We start from the raw sequence: 27,694 nt of genomic DNA, 5'->3' as shown, positions 1-27,694 counted from the left end.
TGCAAGAGATGATACTTGTTTACGAATTTATGCCTCGAGGGACCCTTGAAGATCATCTCCACAAATTACGAGCTCTTCTCACTTGGGTTCGAAGGCTAAAAATATGTATAGGGGCTGCTCGTGGGTTAGATTACCTTCACACGGGTACAGGTATAAATCATGGAGTGATACACAGGGATGTTAAAAGCTCAAATATACTGTTGGACGACAATTGGGCTGCTAAGATTTCAGACTTTGGGCTGTCCAAGATAGGTCCAATAAATCAGACAGATACTGGTGTCAACACTCTAGTGAAAGGTACATTCGGATATCTAGATCCTGATTATTATCAGACGGGTAGGCTAACCCGAAAGTCTGATATATATGCGTTTGGGGTGGTACTATTTGAAGTCTTGTGTGAGAAACGAGCAGTAGATAGAAGTCTTGATGAGGATCAATGGGGGTTAGCATGTTGGGTACAAGACTGTATCAAAGAAGGTAGGCTAAAGCAAATCGTTGATCACAATATAAGTGACAAAATATCTTCTAGATGTTTAAAAGAGTTTGCGCAGCTAGCGGTTGGGTGTTTGCATAACCATCCGAAACAGCGCCCTACAATGGGTCAGGTTGTTTCGGCCCTTGAGTATATCCTAGCTTTACAGGTGAAAGAAGATGATAAATTGCAGGCCTGAGGCATGACAATATTTGGGAAAAAGATTTCTACATCTGTCTTTCCTTCCAATTGGGAAAACCTAGGTATCATATTATCATGTTCTTTTCAATTTGTTTTTCCTTAGATTAATGTACCTATTTACAGCAAAAAATGTACATTATTATTATTATTATTATTTTTGTTTAGTTACATGTTATTCGTTGAACTTTTAGTTGAAGCAAGAAGTTTAAAATTCGTGGAACTATACCTCAGTACTCTTCTAGATGAAAACCAACAATTACGTAGGTTCCATTTTGACACTATCAAATTTGCAACTGATAATTTCTCTGAAGCTAATAATATTTTCGTTCGGGGATATTGTTCCATGTACAAGGTATCTGATACTTCCTTTTACTCTAGTTTTTTCCCTGATTTGCTAAATGTTTCAGATTGGTTTCTCCTAATTTCAGGGAAGGCTACAATATGGACAAGCTATTACAATTCTTGGACCTCATTCTGATTCTATGTTTCAACTTGACAATCTAGTTAAAAATAAACAAGGTGTAGATGAAGTACTGTATAAACATCTTATGAATGAAGTATCAATACTTGTAAAGCTTAAACATAAGAATTTGATTGAGTTGGTTGGATATTGCATTCAAGGACCAATAATGCTTCTCGTCTATAATTTGGCTTCGCGTAAAACCCTGCATAGCATGTTACATGGTATGAACTCTTACTTTTAAATCGTTTCTTATAAAAATCCTATACTCCATATTAGATATATATTTTTAAAGACAATAATTCACACAGTCCACTACAAATTTATACATATTTTCACGAATATGTCCCCACCCTTAAACTTGAAACGACAACCTCATGATTGGAATTTGATACCACTTGACCAATGTCCCTTTGGTAAATTTTATATCATATATTACAGTGGTAGCTCATGTATTTAACTTTTTGCTAGAAATTTGATAATCATATGTTTTGTGATCTTTGTTTGTAGATCCACTGTGTACTCTTTTGGACTGGAACCAAAGGTACCAAATATTACTAGGAATTGCTAGAGTATTTGTTTACCTTCACAACCAGGCTCCTGGTCCGATCATACATGTGTTGTAAATTTAGTGTAATTTTGGATTTTAATCTACACTTGTAAATGGGTTTGGAGGTACGGAGTGTACACCCATTAAGTGATAGATTACCCGAACCCAAAAGTGATTTTCCATTATTTACTATCATGACTTGGTCTACCTGAAATTTGACTAAGTGTTTTCAGTACTAAGTTTTCTTAGTAAGCTGAAATTTGGCTAAGTGTTTTGTGCTGGTTGTTCTGCATTGCTGGTCCTGTTTGCTGGTTCCTCTGCGCTGCTGGTCCTGTATGCTGACTTTTGCGCTGCTGGTCCTGTATGCTGACTTTTGCGCTGTTGGTCCTGTTTGCTGATTTTTGCGCTGCTGGTCCTTTTGCAGTGCTGGTTCTTAAGAGACAGCAGTAAGAAAACACTTAACACAATTTTGAGTGATTACGGAAGAATTATTCTTGCACCCACTTTTGTTTTAGTGGTTGAAGGAATAATACTTGTTTATTATAAAGTGATCACTCATGCTTTGATAGTTGTAAAATATAATATTTGTTTATTGTAAAAGTAACAACTTTTACTTTAATGATGGAAGTGATAATATTTGTTTATAGAAATATTCTTCCTGTAACCACTTTTGAATATTATAGAAGATACTTTTATTAATCAATCGGCCAATTGATTTTAATAAAAGACTCTTTCATTATTAAGGGTGTATATAAATATATTAACCAATATGCATGAGAAATATATACAAGTTACGAACACCAAAATATTCTTCTGTAAAAGGAATTCTTGTTTCTGCCAAAACAAGAATTTAATCTCTGTCTTATCCCAAAGTGATATTCGTGTAACCCAGGCTATAAGGGTCGAATAATTACTTTCGGAAAGTGATACCACGATTCAGTGATTTATCCGGCTATCGATTAATTTACCCTACACGAAAGAATTTAATAAAACCTCCAACAATCGAAAGTAATTATTTGTTATAATCGATGGCGGCTACGATGAAATACATGACGGCGAATTTCTCCAAACTTGATAAGTTTGAGGGAATTGATTTTAGGAGATGGCAAAAGAAGATGCACTTCTTTCTGAGCAGCATGAGTGTGGTGTACGTACTCAGCACACCAATTCCTGAAGATCATGGTGATGATGCCACTATTGAACAAATTCGGAAAAGGTGCAAGTGGGAGAACGATGACTACATCGCTAGAGGTTTAATCCTCAATGGTATGGCTGATTCCCTTTTTGATATTTACCTAAATATTGAATCTTCTAAAGAACTATGGGACTGTTTAGAAACCAAGTATATGTCTGAGGATGCTTCTAGTAAAAAGTTCCTTGTGAGTAATTTTAATAATTACAAGATGGTCGATTCTAGACCGGTCTTGGAACAATACAATGAGCTCATTCGTATACTTGGTCAATTCACACAACATAAGATGAACATGGATGAGTCTATTCAAGTCTCAAGCATAATTGATAAACTACCTCCATCTTGGAAAGAATTTAAACATTCTTTGAAACATAAGAAGGAGGAGTTAACTCTTGTTGAGTTGGGTAGTCATCTGCGTATTGAGGAATCCCTCAGGTTGCAGGATAATGACAAGCCAAAGAGCAACGAAGTTGCTGGTACGTCTGTTGTCAATATGGTGGAACATAAAAAGTTCACTAGTAATAATGACAAAAAGGGCAAACGTAAACATCAAGGTTATAACAAGGCTATTCCGAACAAGAAGTCTAAATTGACTTGTTGGAAGTGTGGTAAAACTGGACACATGAAAAAGGATTGCAAGGTTAATTTTGGTAATAATAATGCCAAAGGATCTAGCACAAGCGGTTCGGGAAATGGTTTAAACAACCACAACTCGAAAGGTCAGAATATATTTAATAATTCAAATGAGAATTATTATGATTCATATATATCTGAGGCTTATTTTGTGCAGGATGATGATGTCGCGTGGTGGGTTGACTCGGGAGCCACCACCCATGTATGCAAGGATAGATTTTGGTTCAAGACTTACGAGTCCGTGACTGATGGATCAATTCTTCATATGGGAAATGAGTCAACAGCCTCTGTTCATGGACGTGGAAGTGTGGATTTGTGTTTTAGTTCTGGAAAAACTATTTGTTTGTTTGATGTTTTGCATGTACCACAAATAAGAAAAAATTTGATTTCCAGTAGTGTGTTAAATTGTTGTGGTTATAAACAAGTGATTGAATCTGATAAGTTTGTTTTGTCAAAACATGGTATGTTGTTGGTTTTGGTTATTTATGCAATAGAATGTTTAGACTTAACATTAATCACTTGAATGTTAATTTTGCTTTTATATCTACTTCTAGCATAAATAATTCTACACTTTGGCATGCTAGACTAGGACATATACACTTTAAAAGAATGCAAGATATGTCTAAAGATGGATTAATACCGGCTTTTGACATGAACAATGAAAAGTGTAAAACGTGTATGTTAACAAAGATCACTAAGAAACCATTTCAAAATGTACATCGTGATACTGAAATTTTGGAATTAATACATAGTGATTTATGTGATTTGCATGCTACTCCTACTTTAGGGAACAAGAAATATTTTGTGACTTTTATTGATGATGCTTCTAGATTTTGCTATGTTTATTTGTTACATACTAAGGATGAAGCATTAGATAAATTTAAAATATTTAAAACTGAAGTAGAATTACAACAAAAGGCTTTGATTAAAAGACTTAGAACAGATAGGGGAGGTGAATACATTGACCAATCGTATTTCCAATCCGTTGGTATTATCCATGAGACTACAGGTCCTTATACTCCACAACAAAATGGTATATCTGAAAGGAAGAATAGGGTCCTTAAGGAAATGGTTAATTCCATGTTATCCTATTCGGGTTTAAGTGAAGGATTTTGGGGGGAAGCTATGTTAACAGCTTGTTATTTGCTTAATAGAGTTCCTAACAAAAGAAACAAGATTACACCTTATGAACTTTGGAATAAAAGGAAACCTAACTTGAATTATCTTCGGGTATGGGGCTGTAGGGCGGTTGTAAGACTACCTGATCCCAAGAAGAAAAGTTTAGGTGAAAGAGGTATAGATTGCATATTTGTTGGATATGTTGAACATTCCAAGGCATATAGGTTCTATGTAATAGAGCCTAATGAGTTTGTCTCAATCAATTCCGTGATTGATTCAAGGGATGCAATCTTTGATGAAAATCGATTTTCATCTATACCTAGACCAAAGGATATGATTCCAAGTAACAATGGAATCAATAAGGATTGTAATGATGAAGTCTCTGAAAAGGCCGTTGATCAGTCACTTGAGCTTCGGAAAAGCAAAAGAAAAAGGAAACCTAAATCATTTGGACCAGATTTTCAACTATACTTAGTTGAAGGTTCTAGGGATGATGTTTCTACCCAATATTCGTATTGTTTCAATGTTGATGATGATCCTAAAACATATGATGAAGCAATGAGGTCTCAGGATGTTGCATTCTGGAAAGAGGCAATTAATGATGAGATAGATTCTATCATGGGCAATAACACTTGGGTGTTAGCTGATCTACCTCCTGGTTGCAAACCTTTGGGTTGCAAATGGATTTTCAAAAAGAAGATGAAGGTGGATGGAACTATTGAAAAGTTCAAGGCAAGGTTAGTCATTCAAGGCTTTAGACAAAAGTCTGGAATTGACTATTTTGATACTTATGCTCCCGTGGCACGTATCACTACCATTAGACTGCTGATTGCTTTGGCTACGATTCACAATCTAGTTATTCACCAGATGGATGTGAAGACAGCATTCTTGAATGGTGAATTGGATGAGGAGGTTTATATGAACCAACCTCTGTAACGACCCGCACTTTTTCGATCATACTATACTTATAAGATTAATATTTACATAAATTAAACCTTGCCAACATGATAAGCAATCCAAATTGTCGAGACTTATATTTCCGAAAAGAGTTTTACACAACGTTTGACCGTCTAGTTTGACCGATGATATCACGAACTATACAATATATGATAATTATACGTTTGTGTATATAAATGTATATATACATATTTAACATGATTAATAAATGTTTTAATATCTCATTTTGTATTAATAACAACAAGTTATATGTGTATTTTGAAACTACTAACTTAAGTTTTCAAAACGATAACAATACGTAACGTTATTTGACTTAAATACTTAAGACTATAATGTTTATACATATATTGTATAAGTAATGTATTTAATCACTTTTAAGAACTTAAATACATAAAATCATATAAGTGTATTCACAAAAGATAGCTATATTTGAATCCTCATTCCATTTTTCACAAAATTTCTATACGTATATTTAGAGTATTTGTACTCGTATCATACCTAGCTCCTATACGTATTTACTAATAGTAAATACACATCAAAATCACCACCTAACCAGCCATTATTCATGCCCTTAGAGCTAGGTAATTACTTTTGGATGATTACTTGACTAATTAACAAAATTACAAACTAAAAATCTTATCATGTATTACATGATACATGTTTTTTTTAGGTTATAAGTATCACCATTTCTAGTTCATTTTCTAACCTCATTTTTAGTTAAACACACACTCTTTCACAACCCTTAAAACCCTTAATCAATTCAGCAAAGTTTCCAAGAAGATCTAGCTTCAAAAACCATACTAAAACACCATAAGAAAACCATACAACAACACTTCAAGAAAACCCTCCAAGAACACCAACTTACTTCCAATCTTTCATCCACTTCCATCACCCTTTTGATTCTAGCTTCTTACTTCTCTCTTACAGCAACTTCATCCAAGGAACTTGAGGTAGAATCTATGTTCATAACCTTATTCGATTCATATATATATAGCTATCTTATTTTGTGGTACAAAAGTTTAACAACAAGAACATAGTTTGAATGTTTTCAAACTTGTTTGCAAACTAAATAGATCCTTCTAACTTAACTTTTAAAATACTTCAAGACCTGTAATATAACTTATGTATATACTAATTTAACAAGGTAAAACTTGTTTTTTTCAAAGTATAAGTATTTTTAGAAAAATGGTCATTAAATGATTTTGTTGTAACAAAAAAATGTTTAACTTCATATGTTTCACTAATGTTTCACTTATGCCGTATGATTTTGAATACAAACCAAGGTATTTACAGTTCATAGTCTTAAAGAAGAACTCGATCCAAGAAGATGGCAATTTGAATCAACGAAAACGGATTTGTAACGAAGAAACTATGACCGAAACAAAATTGGTTATCCTAGATCATTTCAACTACGGGATCAATTGGAAAAAAATGATATAAATCACATATTTCTAAGATAACATGATATTTTATAATTTTATATGGTTCAGGATCACCCGTAAACAATACGAGAAGATTAATCATAAGATCCCATGTTTGTACGCAACACGTCATTTGACAACACCGGTACTTTATGTACGCAACACGTCATTTGACAACACCGGTACCATGGGTCAAGATTAATCTCGACCAATACATATACGATGGGGTTTTATTTATTTCGTTGGGGGTTTTGTTTATTGCGGGTATATTAAACATCTAAAAATGAACCATTAAAAATTGAATTACTAACATCGGAATGCTAACTACGGACTAAGGAAATATTCAAAATATTAAAAGTATAACAAGTATATATATATATAACGTTTGTTTTAAAATGAAAACATATTGATATATTATATATGGATAGGTTCGTGATATCAACCGGAAGACCGAGTCAAAATATATATATCATCAAGACAAGAGTGAGTATATAGTCCCACTTTTAAACTCTAAATATTTCGGGATGAGAATACATGTATTTTATGTTTTACATTATGGACACAAGTAACTGAAAAATATATTCTACGTTGAGTTGTACCACTGGCATACTTCCCTGTAGCTTGGTAACTAATATTTACAGCGGTATTGTAAACGCGAATCCTGTTGATAGATCTATCGGGCCTGACAACCCCAATCGGACTGGACGACCAGTATTCAACGGTTGCACAGTACTTCGTTTCGTGACTACACTTGGTACAGTGTAGTAAGATTTCATATTAAAGGGAATATGCGACGTGATTAATTGTTAAGTATGGTTACCAAGTGCTCAACCACTTAGAATATTTTTATTGAAATGTTTATATACGAAATCTTGTGGTCTATATATATATTGCTGCGCACTAAACCTATATCTCACCAACTTTATGTTGACGTTTTTAAACATGTTTATTCTCAGGTGATAATTAAAGCTTCCGCTGCATTATGTTGAATCTAAGCAGGATCATGCGTACTCATATTTGTGTCAAAAATAAAACTGCATATCCGAGGACGTGTGTTGTAAAATATGCTAGAAATCGTGTTGTTATTATCATTTGTAAAGTTTGTAAGTCGAAGATTATCGTTAAACGATAATCATCTTTTTATTGTCTAAAGCTTGTAACAAAAATAATGGTTTGGTTTGTAATGTATAATATATGCAGTTTTCCTTTTTAAAAATGTCGCATATAGAGGTCAATACCTCGCAATGAAATCATACGTTATCTAACACGTTCTTATGGTTAAGGACGGGTTATGACATGTGGTATCAGAGCGTTGGTCTTAGCGAACCAGGTCTGCATTAGTGTGTCTAACCGAGAAGCCGTTAGGATACATTAGTAAGTCTGGACTTTGACCGGGTCTGATTTAAAAAAAAAAAAAAAAAAAACCATTGCTTATCACTGTTGGTTAAAATTTATATGTAAATATTATATAAGTACTAATGGGTTAGTTGTTGTGTGATAGATGTCGAGCTCAAAAATTGTTATCACAATCAACGACTCCGAATCAGAATCTTCAGATGGCGTTCCAGTCATTAACCTGTCCGATGACGAAAATGATATCCTTGGGGAAGACTCACAAATTCCGGATGAACCAACTATAGAGAACCCGGAAAGTGAACCCGAGGAGGAAAGTGAACCCGAGGAGGAAAGTGAACCCGAGGAGGAAAGTGAACCCGAGGAGGAAAGTGAACCCGAGGAAGAAATACAGGAAATTACAAAAGACGAGTTCGAACTAGGAAAGAAACGAAAGGCTAATGAATTAGAAAATCCAAATCCCGAGTTTAATGAGAATGATGTGGCACCAATTCCACTCAACACTACCACCCCTATCCCCGCTATTCCTATTCGTTCTGTCCCGGCATCCAGTTCTTCAGTCCCACAGCCAAAATATAGGCAGACAGTTAGGATAAGCGTTAAGCAAATCTTTGTGTCTAAACGTCCTAGAAAATAGATCAAACGATGCGCTGCTGTGTCAAACCATGGAACCGAATAATGTTTTGTATAATATTAATAGTGTGGTTTGCTTAATGTTCGATGTAAGATAAGCATATGTAAAATATTGAAGTATGAAATGCAATAATTTTCCATGGTTAAGTATTATTTAGATTGTAGTAATTGATTCTGTACTAAGCTATTAAGTATGAACATTAACGGGTAGGTACTACCCAAGATATAATTATAAAACGCTAATAAGAAGAAAAGGCTTTTATAATAATACCTAGTTCATATTATTAATAAGCTATAATGTACTATAAATACACACTACATCTATAATAATCCATGTGAATAATTATTTTCTTTCATTAGGAAATGGCGCGATTGAATCGAATGACGGAACAAGAAGTCGAGGACTTCATCAACCAGCGAGTGAACGACAGAATGTTATGGGTTGAGGCTGCAAGAGCTGCTGCAGTTAATCCAAATCCTCGTGTAGGATGCTCCTACAAGACGTTCCAAGCTTGCAAGCCATCATCATTCAGTGGAACGGAAGGACCTATCGGTTTAACCCGATGGATAGAAAAGATGGAGACGGTGTTCAAAATCAGCGGTTGTGATGAAAAAGACATGACCAAGTTTGCATCGTGCACTTTACAAGATAGTGCACTCACATGGTGGAAGAATTATGTGAAGGCGGTAGGAGGAGATGTAGCTTATGATACTCCATGGGAAGAATTCAAAGCAATGATAATCACCGAGTATTGTCCCAGGAATGAGGTTATTAAGTTAGAAGATGAGTTACGAAGTTTGAAGGTGGTTGGTACTGAAATCACCAACTACAACCAGCGATTCATGGAATTAGTTTTGCTATGTCCTGAATTGGTTCCAACCGAAGAACGGAAGATTGAAATGTACAAAGCTGGTTTGCCCAAAAAGGTCAAGGCAAATGTTACAGCATCGAAACCTAAGACAATTCATGAAGCTATAACCATGGCAAACGAGCTAATGGATCAGGTCATCATGGATAAGAAAGTATCCAATACTGATGTGAAGGTATCAGGTAACAAAAGAAAGTGGAATGGAAATTATGATCGAGGTAACCAACAACAATCTTTTAAGAAACAAGAAAACACGCAAGGTGCGGGTAGTGGTTTAAGCTTTGGTTATAAAGGACAAAATCCTTTATGCAACCGTTGCCACAAACATCACTTTGGTTACTGTAGTGTGTTATGCACCAAGTGTAATCGACAAGGTCATCTTGCGGAAGATTGTAAGGCTCTCGTTACAAATGGCAACAAGACTCCTGCCACCAACGCAAATAGAACTGCTTTGGCTAACATTACTTGTTTTGGGTGTGGAAAACAAGGTCATTATAAGAGCCAGTGCCCGAATCAGAATGGCGGACCTGCACGTGGAAGAGCGTTTGTTATTAATGCTAGAGAGGCACGAGAAGACCCGGAACTTGTTACGGGTACGTTTACCATTAATAACTTATCAGCATCTATTTTATTTGATACTGGCGCCGATAGAAGTTACGTGTGTATAAATTTTTACACTAAATTGAATTGTTCATCATTACCTCTAGATGCTAAGTACTTGATTGAGTTAGCTAATGGTAAGCTAATTAAAGCCGATAAAATTTGTCGTGATTGTGAAATAAATCTAGCTGGAGAAACGTTTAAAATCGACTTAATACCCGTAGAATTAGGAGGTTTTGATGTAATAGTCGGCATGGACTGGATGTCCAAAATAGGAGCGGAAGTTGTTTGTGCCAAGAAGGCAATTCGTATTCCTGGTAAGGATAAAATGCCAGTGATGATTTATGGAGAGAAGGGTAATTCAAAGCTAAAACTCATTAGCTGTTTGAAAGCCAAGAAGTGTTTAGAAAAGGGATGTTACGCTATTTTAGCACATGTTAATAAAGTCGAAAAGAAAGAAAAGTGCATCAACGACGTGCCTGTGGCAAGAGATTTTCCTGAAGTTTTTCCGGAAGAATTGCCGGGATTACCTCCATTTAGATCGGTAGAATTTCAAATAGATTTAGTACCAGGAGCTGCACCAGTGGCTCGTGCTCCATATAGACTTGCACCGTCCGAGTTAAAAGAACTTCAAAGTCAGTTAAAAGAATTACTGGACCGTGGATTCATACGACCGAGTACTTCACCGTGGGGAGCTCCAATTTTGTTTGTTAAGAAGAAAGATGGATCTTTTAGGATGTGTATAGACTATCGTGAATTAAATAAGTTAACTATCAAGAATCGGTATCCACTACCGAGAATTAATGACTTATTTGATCAATTGCAAGGATCATGTGTTTATTCAAAAATCGACTTAAGATCGGGCTATCATCAACTACGCGTCAAAGAAGAGGATATTCCGAAAACTGCTTTTCGGACACGTTATGGTCATTATGAATTTTTGGTTATGCCGTTTGGATTGACGAATGCGCCAGCTGTATTCATGGACCTCATGAATCGAGTTTGTAGTCCGTATTTAGATAAGTTTGTTATCGTTTTCATTGATGATATTCTTATCTATTCCAAGAGTGAGCAAGAGCATGAAGAGCATTTAAGGTTGATACTGGAGTTGTTGAGAAAAGAACAACTTTATGCTAAATTTTCTAAGTGTGCTTTCTGGTTGAAAGAAGTGCAATTTCTTGGTCACGTTGTTAATAGCGAAGGAATTCAGGTTGATCCAGCAAAAACTGAAGCTATTGAAAAATGGGAGACTCCTAAGACACCAACGCAGATACGCCAATTTTTGGGTTTAGCCGGTTATTATAGAAGGTTTATTCAAGATTTTTCCCGAATAGCTAAACCGTTGACAGCGTTAACGCAAAAAGGGAAGAAATATGAATGGACCTCGGAGCAGGAGAACGCATTTCAATTACTGAAGAAGAAGTTAACTACGGCGCCTATTTTATCGTTACCAGAAGGGAACGATGATTTTGAAATATATTGTGACGCTTCGCGACAAGGTTTTGGTTGTGTTCTTATGCAACGGAAGAAAGTTATTGCATTCGCATCCCGACAATTGAAGATTCACGAGCGAAATTATACGACGCATGATCTAGAATTGGGAGCAGTCGTGTTTGCATTGAAGATGTGGAGACACTACTTGTATGGGGTTAAATTCACTGTGTTTACTGATCATAAAAGCCTTCAACATATTTTTGATCAGAAACAATTGAACATGAGGCAACGTAGGTGGGTCGAGTTAATAAACGACTATGATTGTGAAATTCGTTATCATCCCGGGAAAGCGAATGTGGTGGCTGACGCACTAAGCAGAAAGGAACGAGAACCAATTCGAGTACGAGCGATGAACATAAAAATTCGCATGAATCTCAACTCACAAATCAAAGAAGTTCAACGAGAAGCACTTACTAAAGAAAATATAGGAAATGAAATAATGAAGAAGTATGCGAAGCAACTCGTTATGCGGGAAGATGGAATTCGATATTTTGCAAATCGTATTTGGGTACCGAAGTTGGGTGGATTAAGGAAGTTGATATTGAACGAGGCACATAAGACAAGATATTCGATACATCCTGGAGTTGGAAAGATGTACCAAGATCTTAAGACGCATTATTGGTGGCCTAATTTGAAGACAGACGTTGCAACATATGTTGGGGAATGTTTAACTTGTTCCAAAGTCAAAGCAGAACATCAAAAGCCGTCCGGGTTACTTCAACAACCAGAAATCCCAGAATGGAAATGGGATGGTATTACCATGGATTTCATCACGAAGTTACCAAAGACTGCCTGGGGATACGACACCATTTGGGTGATTGTTGATCGTCTCACCAAGTCTGCACATTTCTTGCCTATAAAGGAAACGGATAGAATGGAGAAACTATTACGATTGTATATAAAGGAAGTTGTTTCAAGGCATGGAATACCTATTTCCATTATATCCGATCGTGATAGTAGATTTACCTCAAAGTTTTGGCAATCACTACAGGAGGCACTAGGAACTCGTTTGTATATGAGTACCGCATATCATCCACAAACCGATGGACAGAGTGAAAGAACGATTCAGACTCTCGAAGACATGCTCAGGGCATGTGTGATCGATTTTGGAAACGGATGGGATAAATATCTACCGTTAGCAGAATTCTCGTATAATAATAGTTATCATGCGAGCATTGGAGCTGCGCCATTCGAAGCATTGTACGGAAGGAAGTGTAGATCTCCTATCTGTTGGAATGAAGTAGGAGATCGACATTTAACTGGTCCCGAGATCATACATGAAACGACTGAGAAGATAGTGCAAATCAAGGAGAGATTGAAAACAGCCCGTAGTCGCCAAAAGAGCTACGCCGATGTTCGAAGGAAACCATTAGAGTTTCAGGTCGGGGACATGGTTATGCTAAAGGTGTCACCTTGGAAAGGTGTAATACGTTTCGGCAAAAGGGGTAAACTGAACCCAAGGTACGTAGGCCCGTTCAAGATCATCGAACGCATTGGACCGGTAGCTTATCGACTCGAGTTACCGCAACAACTCGCTGGAGTACATAATACCTTTCACGTCTCAAACCTGAAGAAGTGTCTTGCAAAGGAAGACCTCACCATTCCTCTTGAAGAAATCCATGTCGACGAGAAACTACAATTCGTCGAAGAACCAATTGAAATCATGGACCGTGAAGTTAAACAGCTCAAACAGAGCAATATACCGATTGTTAAGGTTCGTTGGAATGCTAGAAGAGGTCCCGAGTTTACTTGGGAACGAGAGGATCAGATGAAACGAAAGTATCCGCATTTGTTTCTCGATGACGCAAAATAGGTACAATTTTAAAATTTCGGGACGAAATTTATTTAACGGGGAGGTAATGTAACGACCCGCACTTTTTCGATCATACTATACTTATAAGATTAATATTTACATAAATTAAACCTTGCCAACATGATAAGCAATCCAAATTGTCGAGACTTATATTTCCGAAAAGAGTTTTACACAACGTTTGACCGTCTAGTTTGACCGATGATATCACGAACTATACAATATATGATAATTATACGTTTGTGTATATAAATGTATATATACATATTTAACATGATTAATAAATGTTTTAATATCTCATTTTGTATTAATAACAACAAGTTATATGTGTATTTTGAAACTACTAACTTAAGTTTTCAAAACGATAACAATACGTAACGTTATTTGACTTAAATACTTAAGACTATAATGTTTATACATATATTGTATAAGTAATGTATTTAATCACTTTTAAGAACTTAAATACATAAAATCATATAAGTGTATTCACAAAAGATAGCTATATTTGAATCCTCATTCCATTTTTCACAAAATTTCTATACGTATATTTAGAGTATTTGTACTCGTATCATACCTAGCTCCTATACGTATTTACTAATAGTAAATACACATCAAAATCACCACCTAACCAGCCATTATTCATGCCCTTAGAGCTAGGTAATTACTTTTGGATGATTACTTGACTAATTAACAAAATTACAAACTAAAAATCTTATCATGTATTACATGATACATGTTTTTTTTAGGTTATAAGTATCACCATTTCTAGTTCATTTTCTAACCTCATTTTTAGTTAAACACACACTCTTTCACAACCCTTAAAACCCTTAATCAATTCAGCAAAGTTTCCAAGAAGATCTAGCTTCAAAAACCATACTAAAACACCATAAGAAAACCATACAACAACACTTCAAGAAAACCCTCCAAGAACACCAACTTACTTCCAATCTTTCATCCACTTCCATCACCCTTTTGATTCTAGCTTCTTACTTCTCTCTTACAGCAACTTCATCCAAGGAACTTGAGGTAGAATCTATGTTCATAACCTTATTCGATTCATATATATATAGCTATCTTATTTTGTGGTACAAAAGTTTAACAACAAGAACATAGTTTGAATGTTTTCAAACTTGTTTGCAAACTAAATAGATCCTTCTAACTTAACTTTTAAAATACTTCAAGACCTGTAATATAACTTATGTATATACTAATTTAACAAGGTAAAACTTGTTTTTTCAAAGTATAAGTATTTTTAGAAAAATGGTCATTAAATGATTTTGTTGTAACAAAAAAATGTTTAACTTCATATGTTTCACTAATGTTTCACTTATGCCGTATGATTTTGAATACAAACCAAGGTATTTACAGTTCATAGTCTTAAAGAAGAACTCGATCCAAGAAGATGGCAATTTGAATCAACGAAAACGGATTTGTAACGAAGAAACTATGACCGAAACAAAATTGGTTATCCTAGATCATTTCAACTACGGGATCAATTGGAAAAAAAATGATATAAATCACATATTTCTAAGATAACATGATATTTTATAATTTTATATGGTTCAGGATCACCCGTAAACAATACGAGAAGATTAATCATAAGATCCCATGTTTGTACGCAACACGTCATTTGACAACACCGGTACTTTATGTACGCAACACGTCATTTGACAACACCGGTACCATGGGTCAAGATTAATCTCGACCAATACATATACGATGGGGTTTTATTTATTTCGTTGGGGGTTTTGTTTATTGCGGGTATATTAAACATCTAAAAATGAACCATTAAAAATTGAATTACTAACATCGGAATGCTAACTACGGACTAAGGAAATATTCAAAATATTAAAAGTATAACAAGTATATATATATATAACGTTTGTTTTAAAATGAAAACATATTGATATATTATATATGGATAGGTTCGTGATATCAACCGGAAGACCGAGTCAAAATATATATATCATCAAGACAAGAGTGAGTATATAGTCCCACTTTTAAACTCTAAATATTTCGGGATGAGAATACATGTATTTTATGTTTTACATTATGGACACAAGTAACTGAAAAATATATTCTACGTTGAGTTGTACCACTGGCATACTTCCCTGTAGCTTGGTAACTAATATTTACAGCGGTATTGTAAACGCGAATCCTGTTGATAGATCTATCGGGCCTGACAACCCCAATCGGACTGGACGACCAGTATTCAACGGTTGCACAGTACTTCGTTTCGTGACTACACTTGGTACAGTGTAGTAAGATTTCATATTAAAGGGGATATGCGACGTGATTAATTGTTAAGTATGGTTACCAAGTGCTCAACCACTTAGAATATTTTTATTGAAATGTTTATATACGAAATCTTGTGGTCTATATATATATTGCTGCGCACTAAACCTATATCTCACCAACTTTATGTTGACGTTTTTAAACATGTTTATTCTCAGGTGATAATTAAAGCTTCCGCTGCATTATGTTGAATCTAAGCAGGATCATGCGTACTCATATTTGTGTCAAAAATAAAACTGCATATCCGAGGACGTGTGTTGTAAAATATGCTAGAAATCGTGTTGTTATTATCATTTGTAAAGTTTGTAAGTCGAAGATTATCGTTAAACGATAATCATCTTTTTATTGTCTAAAGCTTGTAACAAAAATAATGGTTTGGTTTGTAATGTATAATATATGCAGTTTTCCTTTTTAAAAATGTCGCATATAGAGGTCAATACCTCGCAATGAAATCATACGTTATCTAACACGTTCTTATGGTTAAGGACGGGTTATGACAACCTCAGGGCTTTGTCATGCCAGGAAATGAAGGCAAGGTGTGCAAACTTGTGAAATCCTTATATGGTTTGAAACAAGCACCTAAGCAATGGCATCAAAAGTTTGATGAAGTGATTTTATCTAGTGGTTTTAAATTAAACCAAGCAGATAAATGTGTATATAGTAAATTTGATGATTCTGGTAAAGGAGTTATAATTTGTCTATATGTTGATGACATGTTAATCTTTGGGACTGACCAAAGTCAGGTTGATTTAACAAAAGAATTTTTGTCATCAAAATTCTCCATGAAAGATATGGGGGAGGCTGACGTTATCCTTGGCATTAGGATCAAACGTGAAAGCAAAGGAATTTCGATTTGTCAATCTCATTATATTGAGAAGGTGTTGAAAAAGTTCAATTGCTTTGAATGTAATCCTGTGAGTACCCCTGTTGATCCAAGTGAGAAGCTTATGCCTAATCAAGGTGAAGCTGTATCACAACTTGAGTATTCTCAGGTGAATGGCTGTTTGATGTACGCCATGACTTGTATAAGGCCGGATATTGCTTTTGCTGTGGGAAAACTGAGTAGATATACTAGTAATCCTAGTACTCATCACTGGCAAGCAATTAGGCGGGTACTGAAGTACTTGAAGAAAACTATGGACTATAGTTTATCTTATAATGGGTTTCCTTCGGTAATAGAAGGATATTCTGATGCGAGTTGGATAACCAATATTGAAGATCATTCTTCAACGAGTGGTTGGGTGTTCTTGCTTGGGGGAGGTGCTATTTCATGGGCTTCTAAGAAGCAGACATGTATTACCAACTCAACGATGGAATCTGAGTTTGTTGCTTTAGCTGCTGCTGGTAAAGAAGCAGAATGGCTTAGAAACTTGATCCATGAGATACCATTATGGCCTAAACCTATAGCACCCATGTCTATCCATTGTGATAGTGCTGCGACATTGGCAAAGGCTTATAGCCAAATGTACAATGGAAAGTCTAGACACTTAGGTGTCAGACATAGCATGATTCGTGAACTCATCATGAATGGGGTGATTTCTATAGTGTTCGTGAGGTCACAACAGAATTTAGCTGATCACTTGACGAAGGGATTGGCAAGAGACTTGGTGAACAAGTCTGCTGTGGGGATGGGTTTAAAGTCCACATAAATTTCTAATTATAAGATACCCAATTCCCTTCTGATGAAAATTAGAAGTTGAATTCAATGTGGAAGACTTATACTTAGAAATTTGGAGTACAAAATTTTGTATCATCCCAAGGTAAGGTATGTACTCGGACATGTTGAAGGTGAGGATGAAGTTTAGCTTCTTAGTGGTTTGTTTGAAAAAGTGCAATAGCAGGTGCATGACTGAAATGAACTACCTATGTGAATGTGAAGTTTTGCCGCTTCAACAAAGCTTGGACTTTTGCTTTAGATACATTCATGAATGGATATGGACACATGGCTTGTAAAGTGTCAGGATAGCTTTAGAGTATTTGAAAACTTATGTGTATGTTATTTTCAGTTATTCAAATGGGTTGAAGGGTTCAATTCTTAGAACACCCCGATTCTCGAATATTTGGAATGTGTAATGTACTAAGGTGAAAATTCAATCTTCAAGATATTTTCATTTATGCATGAGTTTTGTTTTAATTTGTTTAATTCTCATGAAACGAATTGCACTAAATTGGGGAGGATTGTTGTAAATTTAGTGTAATTTTGGGTTTTAATCTACACTTGTAAATGGGTTTGGAGGTACGGAGTGTACACCCATTAAGTGATAGATTACCCGAACCCAAAAGTGATTTTCCATTATTTACTATCATGACTTGGTCTACCTGAAATTTGACTAAGTGTTTTCAGTACTAAGTTTTCTTAGTAAGCTGAAATTTGGCTAAGTGTTTTGTGCTGGTTGTTCTGCATTGCTGGTCCTGTTTGCTGGTTCCTCTGCGCTGCTGGTCCTGTATGCTGACTTTTGCGCTGCTGGTCCTGTATGCTGACTTTTGCGCTGCTGGTCCTGTTTGCTGATTTTTGCGATGCTGGTCCTTTTGCAGTGCTGGTTCTTAAGAGACAGCAGTAAGAAAACACTTAACACAATTTTGAGTGATTACGGAAGAATTATTCTTGCGCCCACTTTTGTTTTAGTGGTTGAAGGAATAATACTTGTTTATTATAAAGTGATCACTCATGCTTTGATAGTTGTAAAATATAATATTTGTTTATTGTAAAAGTAACAACTTTTACTTTAATGATGGAAGTGATAATATTTGTTTATAGAAATATTCTTCCTGTAACCACTTTTGAATATTATAGAAGATACTTTTATTAATCAATCGGCCAATTGATTTTAATAAAAGACTCTTTCATTATTAAGGGTGTATATAAATATATTAACCAATATGCATGAGAAATATATACAAGTTACGAACACCAAAATATTCTTCTGCAAAAGGAATTCTTGTTTCTGCCAAAACAAGAATTTAATCTCTGTCTTATCCCAAAGTGATATTCGTGTAACCCAGGCTATAAGGGTCGAATAATTACTTTCGGAAAGTGATACCACGATTCAGTGATTTATCCGGCTATCGATTAATTTACCCTACACGAAAGAATTTAATAAAACCTCCAACAATCGAAAGTAATTATTTGTTATAATCGATGGCGGCTACGATGAAATACATGACGGCGAATTTCTCCAAACTTGATAAGTTTGAGGGAATTGATTTTAGGAGATGGCAAAAGAAGATGCACTTCTTTCTGAGCAGCATGAGTGTGATGTACGTACTCAGCACACCAATTCCTGACGATCATGGTGATGATGCCACTATTGAACAAATTCGGAAAAGGTGCAAGTGGGAGAACGATGACTACATCGCTAGAGGTTTAATCCTCAATGGTATGGCTGATTCCCTTTTTGATATTTACCTAAATATTGAATCTTCTAAAGAACTATGGGACTGTTTAGAAACCAAGTATATGTCTGAGGATGCTTCTAGTAAAAAGTTCCTTGTGAGTAATTTTAATAATTACAAGATGGTCGATTCTAGACCGGTCTTGGAACAATACAATGAGCTCATTCGTATACTTGGTCAATTCATACAACATAAGATGAATATGGATGAGTCTATTCAAGTCTCAAGCATAATTGATAAACTACCTCCATCTTGGAAAGAATTTAAACATTCTTTGAAACATAAGAAGGAGGAGTTAACTCTTGTTGAGTTGGGTAGTCATCTGCGTATTGAGGAATCCCTCAGGTTGCAGGATAATGACAAGCCAAAGAGCAACGAAGTTGCTGGTACGTCTGTTGTCAATATGGTGGAACATAAAAAGTTCACTAGTAATAATGACAAAAAGGGCAAACGTAAACATCAAGGTTATAACAAGGCTATTCCGAACAAGAAGTCTAAATTGACTTGTTGGAAGTGTGGTAAAACTGGACACATGAAAAAGGATTGCAAGGTTAATTTTGGTAATAATAATGCCAAAGGATCTAGCACAAGCGGTTCGGGAAATGGTTTAAACAACCACAACTCGAAAGGTCAGAATATATTTAATAATTCAAATGAGAATTATTATGTTTCATATATATCTGAGGCTTATTTTGTGCAGGATGATGATGTCGCGTGGTGGGTTGACTCGGGAGCCACCACCCATGTATGCAAGGATAGATTTTGGTTCAAGACTTACGAGTCCATGACTGATGGATCAATTCTTCATATGGGAAATGAGTCAACAGCCTCTGTTCATGGACGTGGAAGTGTGGATTTGTGTTTTAGTTCTGGAAAAACTATTTGTTTGTTTGATGTTTTGCATGTACCACAAATAAGAAAAAATTTGATTTCCAGTAGTGTGTTAAATTGTTGTGGTTATAAACAAGTGATTGAATCTGATAAGTTTGTTTTGTCAAAACATGGTATGTTTGTTGGTTTTGGTTATTTATGCAATAGAATGTTTAGACTTAACATTAATCACTTGAATGTTAATTTTGCTTTTATATCTACTTCTAGCATAAATAATTCTACACTTTGGCATGCTAGACTAGGACATATACACTTTAAAAGAATGCAAGATATGTCTAAAGATGGATTAATACCGGCTTTTGACATGAACAATGAAAAGTGTAAAACGTGTATGTTAACAAAGATCACTAAGAAACCATTTCAAAATGTACATCGTGATACTGAAATTTTGGAATTAATACATAGTGATTTATGTGATTTGCATGCTACTCCTACTTTAGGGAACAAGAAATATTTTGTGACTTTTATTGATGATGCTTCTAGATTTTGCTATGTTTATTTGTTACATACTAAGGATGAAGCATTAGATAAATTTAAAATATTTAAAACTGAAGTAGAATTACAACAAAAGGCTTTGATTAAAAGACTTAGAACAGATAGGGGAGGTGAATACATTGACCAATCGTATTTCCAATCCGTTGGTATTATCCATGAGACCACAGCTCCTTATACTCCACAACAAAATGGTATATCTGAAAGGAAGAATAGGGTCCTTAAGGAAATGGTTAATTCCATGTTATCCTATTCGGGTTTAAGTGAAGGATTTTGGGGGGAAGCTATGTTAACAGCTTGTTATTTGCTTAATAGAGTTCCTAACAAAAGAAACAAGATTACACCTTATGAACTTTGGAATAAAAGGAAACCTAACTTGAATTATCTTCGGGTATGGGGCTGTAGGGCGGTTGTAAGACTACCTGATCCCAAGAAGAAAAGTTTAGGTGAAAGAGGTATAGATTGCATATTTGTTGGATATGTTGAACATTCCAAGGCATATAGGTTCTATGTAATAGAGCCTAATGAGTTTGTCTCAATCAATTCCGTGATTGATTCAAGGGATGCAATCTTTGATGAAAATCGATTTTCATCTATACCTAGACCAAAGGATATGATTCCAAGTAACAATGGAATCAATAAGGATTGTAATGATGAAGTCTCTGAAAAGGCCGTTGATCAGTCACTTGAGCTTCGGAAAAGCAAAAGAAAAAGGAAACCTAAATCATTTGGACCAGATTTTCAACTATACTTAGTTGAAGGTTCTAGGGATGATGTTTCTACCCAATATTCGTATTGTTTCAATGTTGATGATGATCCTAAAACATATGATGAAGCAATGAGGTCTCAGGATGTTGCATTCTGGAAAGAGGCAATTAATGATGAGATAGATTCTATCATGGGCAATAACACTTGGGTGTTAGCTGATCTACCTCCTGGTTGCAAACCTTTGGGTTGCAAATGGATTTTCAAAAAGAAGATGAAGGTGGATGGAACTATTGAAAAGTTCAAGGCAAGGTTAGTCATTCAAGGCTTTAGACAAAAGTCTGGAATTGACTATTTTGATACTTATGCTCCCGTGGCACGTATCACTACCATTAGACTGCTGATTGCTTTGGCTACGATTCACAATCTAGTTATTCACCAGATGGATGTGAAGACAGCATTCTTGAATGGTGAATTGGATGAGGAGGTTTATATGAACCAACCTCAGGGCTTTGTCATGCCAGGAAATGAAGGCAAGGTGTGCAAACTTGTGAAATCCTTATATGGTTTGAAACAAGCACCTAAGCAATGGCATCAAAAGTTTGATGAAGTGATTTTATCTAGTGGTTTTAAATTAAACCAAGCAGATAAATGTGTATATAGTAAATTTGATGATTCTGGTAAAGGAGTTATAATTTGTCTATATGTTGATGACATGTTAATCTTTGGGACTGACCAAAGTCAGGTTGATTTAACAAAAGAATTGTTGTCATCAAAATTCTCCATGAAAGATATGGGGGGGGCTGACGTTATCCTTGGCATTAGGATCAAACGTGAAAGCAAAGGAATTTCGATTTGTCAATCTCATTATATTGAGAAGGTGTTGAAAAAGTTCAATTGCTTTGAATGTAATCCTGTGAGTACCCCTGTTGATCCAAGTGAGAAGCTTATGCCTAATCAAGGTGAAGCTGTATCACAACTTGAGTATTCTCAGGTGATTGGCTGTTTGATGTACGCCATGACTTGTATAAGGCCGGATATTGCTTTTGCTGTGGGAAAACTGAGTAGATATACTAGTAATCCTAGTACTCATCACTGGCAAGCAATTAGGCGGGTACTGAAGTACTTGAAGAAAACTATGGACTATAGTTTATCTTATAATGGGTTTCCTTCGGTAATAGAAGGATATTCTGATGCGAGTTGGATAACCAATATTGAAGATCATTCTTCAACGAGTGGTTGGGTGTTCTTGCTTGGGGGAGGTGCTATTTCATGGGCTTCTAAGAAGCAGACATGTATTACCAACTCAACGATGGAATCTGAGTTTGTTGCTTTAGCTGCTGCTGGTAAAGAAGCATAATGGCTTAGAAACTTGATCCATGAGATACCATTATGGCCTAAACCTATAGCACCCATGTCTATCCATTGTGATAGTGCTGCGACATTGGCAAAGGCTTATAGCCAGATGTACAATGGAAAGTCTAGACACTTAGGTGTCAGACATAGCATGATTCGTGAACTCATCATGAATGGGGTGATTTCTATAGTGTTCGTGAGGTCACAACAGAATTTAGCTGATCACTTGACGAAGGGATTGGCAAGAGACTTGGTGAACAAGTCTGCTGTGGGGATGGGTTTAAAGTCCACATAAATTTCTAATTATAAGATACCCAATTCCCTTCTGATGAAAATTAGAAGTTGAATTCAATGTGGAAGACTTATACTTAGAAATTTGGAGTACAAAATTTTGTATCATCCCAAGGTAAGGTATGTACTCGGACATGTTGAAGGTGAGGATGAAGTTTAGCTTCTTAGTGGTTTGTTTGAAAAAGTGCAATAGCAGGTGCATGACTGAAATGAACTACCTATGTGAATGTGAAGTTTTGCCGCTTCAACAAAGCTTGGACTTTTGCTTTAGATACATTCATGAATGGATATGGACACATGGCTTGTAAAGTGTCAGGATAGCTTTAGAGTATTTGAAAACTTATGTGTATGTTATTTTCAGTTATTCAAATGGGTTGAAGGGTTCAATTCTTAGAACACCCCGATTCTCGAATATTTGGAATGTGTAATGTACTAAGGTGAAAATTCAATCTTCAAGATATTTTCATTTATGCATGAGTTTTGTTTTAATTTGTTTAATTCTCATGAAACGAATTGCACTAAATTGGGGAGGATTGTTGTAAATTTAGTGTAATTTTGGGTTTTAATCTACACTTGTAAATGGGTTTGGAGGTACGGAGTGTACACCTATTAAGTGATAGATTATCCGAACCCAAAAGTGATTTTCCATTATTTACTATCATGACTTGGTCTACCTGAAATTTGACTAAGTGTTTTCAGTACTAAGTTTTCTTAGTAAGCTGAAATTTGGCTAAGTGTTTTGTGCTGGTTGTTCTGCATTGCTGGTCCTGTTTGCTGGTTCCTCTGCGCTGCTGGTCCTGTATGCTGACTTTTGCGCTGCTGGTCCTGTATGCTGACTTTTGCGCTGCTGGTCCTGTTTGCTGATTTTTACGCTGCTGGTCCTTTTGCAGTGCTGGTTCTTAAGAGACAGCAGTAAGAAAACACTTAACACAATTTTGAGTGATTACGGAAGAATTATTCTTGCACCCACTTTTGTTTTAGTGGTTGAAGGAATAATACTTGTTTATTATAAAGTGATCACTCATGCTTTGATAGTTGTAAAATATAATATTTGTTTATTGTAAAAGTAACAACTTTTACTTTAATGATGGAAGTGATAATATTTGTTTATAGAAATATTCTTCCTGTAACCACTTTTGAATATTATAGAAGATACTTTTATTAATCAATCGGCCAATTGATTTTAATAAAAGACTCTTTCATTATTAAGGGTGTATATAAATATATTAACCAATATGCATGAGAAATATATACAAGTTACGAACACCAAAATATTCTTCTGCAAAAGGAATTCTTGTTTCTGCCAAAACAAGAATTTAATCTCTGTCTTATCCCAAAGTGATATTCGTGTAACCCAGGCTATAAGGGTCGAATAATTACTTTCGGAAAGTGATACCACGATTCAGTGATTTATCCGGCTATCGATTAATTTACCCTACACGAAAGAATTTAATAAAACCTCCAACAATATGGTGATTTAGATTCTAGAAGCGTTGTTTTAAATGAAAGCTTTTACCCAAAACTGTCAGATTTTGGGTTCGCCTTGCAAATTGAAGAAAGTGACTACGTTGAGGTTGATATGATTTGTGGGACCCAGTAAGTACATAATTTTTAGCTCATGCACATATATTCAAAGTTTTTAGAATTTCTCCATCTTTGTTTTTTTCTCTTTTGTTGAAGGAGCCTCTCAGTGGAACTACACTAGTTAAATGACACGTGAAATTACGGTTTTATTGAATAATCCAGAAACAAAATTAATTGTTAGAACTTTGAATATAATGCTATTTGGCATCAACACCCTATTATTTTTGCAATTTGCATAATGTTGTTCGACATTAATACAAATTAACCCAAAATATCACCTAAATGGGTAAAAATAATCACCATTTGTTAAAACTAAATATACACTAAAATAAATATTCAGGTCTTCATGGTACTCACAAATCAATAAGTTTGCAATCCAAACCTACTTATCAACAGGTAACAACAACAAAAAATATTAATGGTTTAGTTAAAACTACACATACACTAAATTAAAGATTCATGTTTTCATAGAAGACCCAACTTAAAAAGTCTTTAATCCAAACCCAGTACTTCTATCCTCTTCAATGAGTACATGATTATAATAAAAAGTAGTAGTAAGAGTGCATTGGATAATCAGAAATAGTAAGTGCCCTGCCATTGCGTCATATTTTTGCTAAATATTGAATTGCTCATAAAACATGACAAAGTTCTCTTTTCCTAATTATCATTATCAACAAACTATTGCCAAGAGTGCACTGGATAATCCAAAATAGTAGTAATAGGGACGAACCAAGTATAATGAAATTACTTAAAGGAGTAAATGTGATCACAATCACAATCATATTGGCCATCATCCCCTTCTGATTGAAATTACTATAAGCAATTCTGTTTTACTAATTAAATATTGGCTATACTAATGAAAAACAACAACATTATCCAATCCCGACGCAGGGTAAGTCGAGGTGAGATGTAGACAATCATAACCCTTTGGACCTCCGGTCGCCCTTTCTCTATATTGTTGTAATTTATTTTTTTTAATTGACCCTGATACCTGCAAATGTAACAGGGGACACATTCTACCAGAATATTTGATAACTGGATGTGTATCAACCAAGGTAGATGTTTTTAATTTTGGTCTATTGGTTTTGGAAACTATAACCGGACGTAAAGTATTGGAGATCCTTCAGTTGGTACAATGCAACAATTACCAGGTACAATGATATGGTAGAGCATTAGAGTTGTGCTTGTATAGAATCCAAAATTTTAAAAATAGATGGATTCTTATCATTTACAAATCAAACCCAATACTTTCCAAAAACATAATTGACATGGAAAGAAATTACGGCGTGCAGGGTAACCTGACTTTTTCAACTTATAACATACTTTTTGGAAGACGTTAAGTTAATCGACAAGCATATTAATTATTCCACTTCTTTCAATCTTGATTCTTGGAAGTATTGTCCTGTTCGTACAAATGCTAGAAGTACATGTGAAAGAAAAAAAATAGTACAGTAACAAACATGTTGACTTGATGTAGGCTTGGAGAATGTTGCCACAAGGACCAATTGCATATCTGACTGATCCCAATAATGTTGATGCAAGTACTGCTGAAATATTCATCAACATCGGGTTGTCGTGTATTGTATTAGATCCAATGCTTAGGCCAACAATGGAAGAAGTGGTTGGCATGTTTCTCAACGAGTCATCTATTTTTCTTTTTCAACAAAAACATGAAGAAGGGATGTTAGAATGGTACTCAAATTATATTCATATGTATGTCAAACATAATGATTATGATGCTGTTTCTTCTGACAATGATTACGATAGTGTTGCTGCTGATGACTTTAGACAAGAGTTATGACCTCGATAGCTGGTTACAATGATCCCGTGCATGTGTAAGTCTTACCAGATTATATGGATAGACGTTAAAGTTTTGTATGTTGAACATTGGTTTATATAACGACTCTAAATAAAAATGGTTGTGTGACTCCAGAATTTTATTTTGAACCAAAAGTACAAAACTATATAAAGTTACCACATTATTCAATCTTTGGAGCATAGAGATTGTTCTGTAATGTAGTTTACATTCTCTGATTCATAAATGTACACACTTCAAATTACAAATGGCTCCACACATAATTTTTCAATCTATCGTTTCTGACCATATTGGAGATGGTTCAGTAACTATAACTAGTTTACCTTCTCTAGTTAATATATACAGTATATATGTACACACTTAAAATAACAAATGGCTGCAGTTACTCCATCTCTTGTTGTCTCCAATCCCCATATGGATTTGGTTAGAAATGGACCCTCTGTCTTTACTCAGTATGCTGTGTTCTGACAGAAAAATTAATTGCAGTAAATGTTGGTCTTTGTTTGGTGTAGTATAGCTACTAGTGTAGATGAGAAAATTTGCATGACTACAGTTACTACATGATATGATATGATCTACCTTCATCTTTACGTCACTCATTCCTTGCATATTCATCTATGATCAATCATGCATCTCTTCTGTATAATATAATAATGCATCTATCTGATGTGTCTATAGATCTATGTGTACAATATGATTCAGGTAACTATATCAACTAACCTCAAAGTGTTAGTGTGTTAGCTCAGGGGGTTTGATCCCATGAGCTACAAAATATTCTTTTTGAAGCTACGCGCTAATTTCATGGGTTCGGAAGTTGTGGACGTCTTGCGCTCGAGCCTCACTCGAGGAGGTTTTACCACACGCGATGTTCGTATGGATTCGTCGAGGGGGTTGCCTCATGACGAGCAATAGGACTGTAATATTTATACCAGGAAATGATCGGGTGGGTGGGTTCCGACATCGCGCTCGGACCATCAGTGACTCTATCCGCCAATAAAAAAAAAAAAAAAACCTAAATCATGTAGATTAATTGGGTAATAAATCCTTTAATTGGGACTTGATTTGTTGTCAAAATTAGGATATATGATTGTATTCTGTTTATATATG

General features: G+C 35.3%; 2 protein-coding genes across 2 annotated transcripts; both read left to right on the top strand.

The window, feature by feature from the left end:
* Positions 1-8: 8 nt before the first annotated feature.
* Positions 9-671, top strand: LOC139870127 (receptor-like protein kinase ANXUR1). Its single transcript, XM_071857977.1, has one exon. The coding sequence runs from the start codon at positions 9-11 to the stop codon at positions 669-671; it is 663 nt and encodes a 220-aa protein (XP_071714078.1).
* Positions 83-26,812, top strand: LOC139872008 (cysteine-rich receptor-like protein kinase 44). The gene is made up of 7 exons (XM_071859793.1): positions 83-735; positions 865-1,025; positions 1,102-1,357; positions 1,644-1,751; positions 24,660-24,783; positions 25,778-25,922; positions 26,249-26,812. The coding sequence occupies exons 1-7, from the start codon at positions 675-677 to the stop codon at positions 26,570-26,572; spliced, it is 1,179 nt and encodes a 392-aa protein (XP_071715894.1). The 5' UTR covers positions 83-674; the 3' UTR covers positions 26,573-26,812.
* The last annotated feature ends 882 nt before the right edge of the window (positions 26,813-27,694 follow it).

Source organism: Rutidosis leptorrhynchoides, chromosome 10, assembly GCF_046630445.1.
Source record: "Rutidosis leptorrhynchoides isolate AG116_Rl617_1_P2 chromosome 10, CSIRO_AGI_Rlap_v1, whole genome shotgun sequence".
In the NCBI taxonomy this organism is placed as follows: Eukaryota; Viridiplantae; Streptophyta; class Magnoliopsida; order Asterales; family Asteraceae; genus Rutidosis; species Rutidosis leptorrhynchoides.
The sequence above is the reverse complement of the archived record's forward strand: the minus strand, read 5'-3'. Positions and strand labels throughout refer to the sequence as shown.

What these genes read in the sequence shown, in the direction of transcription:
- LOC139870127 (XM_071857977.1), top strand. Translation starts at nt 9, where the DNA reads ATGATACTTGTTTACGAATTTATGCCTCGAGGGACCCTTGAAGATCAT.
- LOC139872008 (XM_071859793.1), top strand. Translation starts at nt 675, where the DNA reads ATGACAATATTTGGGAAAAAGATTTCTACATCTGTCTTTCCTTCCAAT. An exon ending in GATATTGTTCCATGTACAAG is followed by an intron (nt 1,026 to 1,101) that starts GTATCTGATACT and finishes TCCTAATTTCAG; the next exon opens with GGAAGGCTACAATATGGACA. An exon ending in CCTGCATAGCATGTTACATG is followed by an intron (nt 1,358 to 1,643) that starts GTATGAACTCTT and finishes CTTTGTTTGTAG; the next exon opens with ATCCACTGTGTACTCTTTTG.